Source organism: Sciurus carolinensis (genome assembly GCF_902686445.1).
Source record: "Sciurus carolinensis chromosome 19 unlocalized genomic scaffold, mSciCar1.2 SUPER_34, whole genome shotgun sequence".
NCBI lineage: Eukaryota > Metazoa > Chordata > Mammalia > Rodentia > Sciuridae > Sciurus > Sciurus carolinensis.
In genome coordinates, this window is record NW_025920112.1 from 427,879 (window position 1) to 430,962 (window position 3,084).

At 47.0% G+C, this 3,084-nt stretch overlaps 1 protein-coding gene across 1 annotated transcript; it reads right to left on the reverse strand.

Moving 5' to 3' along the window:
• Positions 1-510: 510 nt before the first annotated feature.
• LOC124973447 (olfactory receptor 12-like) lies at positions 511-1,443 on the reverse strand. The gene has a single exon (XM_047537376.1). It carries the CDS (start codon positions 1,441-1,443, stop codon positions 511-513), a length of 933 nt encoding a protein of 310 aa, XP_047393332.1.
• Between the last annotated feature and the right edge of the window lie 1,641 nt (positions 1,444-3,084).

Consider the following 3,084-nt stretch of genomic DNA (forward strand, 5'->3'; position numbering starts at 1 on the left):
CAGCAAACTGTACAGCTTAATTATTGAGTTTGTTGGGTCTCAATTATGTGTCCACAAAATGTTTAAAGTAAAATTTATCAATTTTTAATATAAAAAATGCCTACTAATTTAATATTTCTAAATATTTTTAGGTTAAATACCAAACCATTTTATTTACCTTTGGGACGGATTTGCATTTGTACTTCAAAATAAGCATTTTACTGATTTTATAAAAGTTCAATTTTTACCTATTTTCTGATAGCACTCGATCAAGATGCTATATGAAATATGAGGTAAAATAAAAAGGTACCCGTCTGTTTAATCACCCATTCTTCCAGTTTTAACATTTTGTTCTCCCTAAGCCTTGCTATTGCTCATTGTTAAAAACAGCAAGACTACTGAGTGTGCTCTGTCCTCTAAATTGCAGACTTCCATAAAGAAACTGAGAAGCATGGTGAAGCATGTCTACGCATCCTGCCCATGAGCAGCAGGAGTGTGGATAGATTCCAGGTTGGGGGGTGAGAGCCACAGTCACAGGACCATGAGGAGCTTCTGCCTGCCCCTCTGCAGAGCCTGCTGGACGTCTTTGTTCCTCAGGCTGTAGATGAGGGGATTCAACATGGGGATGACCACGGTGTAAAAGACGGACACCACTTTGCTCTGCTCCATGGAGGAGACAGCACTGGGTTGTGCATACATGAAGAACACAGTACCGAAAAACAAGCACACTCCCGTCAGGTGGGAGGCGCAGGTGGAGAAGGCTTTCTGGCGCCCCTGCACGGTACGCATCTTCAGGATGGTTGAGATGATATATGTGTATGAGACCAACACCACCAAGAAGGTGCTGACGATAATGGAACCACACAAGCCGAGAAGAACCAACTGGTTCACAAAGGTGTCTGAACAAGAGAGGGACAAGAGTGGAGGGACGTCACAGAAAAAGTCATTGATCTCGTTCAACCCACAGAAGGACAGCCTGAAGGTCATGGTGGTTTGAGTGACAGCATTCACCACACCCCCTGCATAGGACCCTGACACCAGCAGGATGCAGACCCAGCGAGTCATGCTCACCGAGTACAGGAGAGGGCTGCAGATGGCAGTGAAGCGGTCATAGGCCATGGCAGCCAGGAGGAAGGCCTCGGTGGTGCCAAAGAGAGACAAGAAGAAGAACTGAGAAGCACACCCAGCAAAGGACACCCTGTGGTCCTCTTCCAGGCAGGTCGCCAGGGCCCTGGGCGCAATCGTGGAAGAATAGCAGACGTCCAGGAAGGAAAGGCTCTGGAGGAAGTCATACATGGGGGTGTGCAGATGGACATCGGCCCTGATAAGCACGATCATGCCCAAGTTCCCCACCACGGCCAGGAGGTACAGCACCAAAAAGACCAGAAAGATTGCTTTCTGCACCCCCGGGCCCCCTCTGAAGCCAAGGAGGACAAACTCAGAGGCCTGTGTAAAGTTGGCCATCCTGTAATGCCAGCCGAGAGAGGCGGAGGGGGAACAGGACCAGGAAGGGGAATTCTGCAAGCCAAGTGTGGTTTAATGCCTCTGGGGTTAAAATTAAATCAGAGACCTTCAAGTGGCACTAAAAGCATCTGTTGACCATCTTGTTGTAGAGTCTTGGTCTGCGGTATTCCATATGCCACGAAATAGGGAATGCATCTGCTGCAAAGGAAAGAAACGGAATTAAATAAGCATTGGCAAAAGTCTGCACCTGTGAGCACCAGAGTTACCTACAACGACCTTTAATCAGTATTACCCACATCTTCTCACCAACAGTATTTGGAAATGAATCTCCCATCTACTCTGAGTTATTTATTTACTTCACTTTCCTAAGGTTGCTTTTTTTTCTTTGTTTTGTTTTTATAATGATCTTGAACTCAAAGCCCGAAGGCAGTGATGAGCATACAACCCAGTGGCAGAGCACTTGCCTAACGTGCAAAGCCCTGGGTTCAGTGCCCCATGGTGCACACACACCACACACACACACCACACATACCACACACACATACCACACACACACACCACACACACCACACACACACCACACACACACCACACACACACACACCACACACACACCACACACACACACCACACACACCACACACACACACACACACACACACACACACACTCTACACACACTACACGCACACCACACACACACACACACACACACACACAACACTGGACATGAGACCCTGAGAACTAACCATTGAGCTGATCTTGCCTTATGAGAATTGTCATCAGAGCCGGGAGACACTGGCGAGTGGCGTTGGTCGCCTGGGCCAGGCCTAGCCCTGTGCCACATGCTCTGCTGCTTTCGTCACTGCGTCATTGATCACCTCCAGTGGCATAAGTCAACTGAAATCAATGATCTTTCAGTCCTAAGGAAATAGGTGCAGGGAGTCCCCGGTCCGCACCTTGTTAGCCAGCGCTTCCGTTCGGAGGCCCTGAAGGAGAATTTTTCACCTTTTCCAGCTTCTAAAGACCTGCACTCTTGAGCCAGGGTTCCTTCTGTTTCTAAGACCATCTTTTCTGCTCTCTAACCTCTCTGCTCCTGGACTTGCATATTCTGATTTTAATGGTCCTACCTCCCTAAACGCCCTCTGTCGAAATCCGATCCTTCCAGATGGACCCAGAGAACCACCCAACCCATCTCAATGTCCCTCACAGTCGAGTCGGCAAATCCCTCTGCAGTGCGAGGTCTGTGCCCACAGGATCCACGAACCAGCCTGCGGACACACCGGGAGGGGAGCTCTCAGCGCCACCATGGGATACATTTCATATTTTTTTAATTGATGAAATTGTGGTTATAATACAAGGTAAAAGAAATTCAATAATATATGATGTTTTTTACTAATTAGTCCTTTTACCACAATCATTCATTAAATCATTTTTAATGATGATCAAACTACCTTTTCTTTTTATCTATATTAACTCCATCTCTAATACACTCTTCTCATCTTTAAATATGACACACAAAACAACAATATATTTTACATAGTTAATCTTTGGACTCTGAGCTACAGGGAGCTGGGACTGCAAGGTAGGGCAGGACTTCCTCCTGTGGATAGGGAGCTGGGGTCGGAGATGTGACTCTGG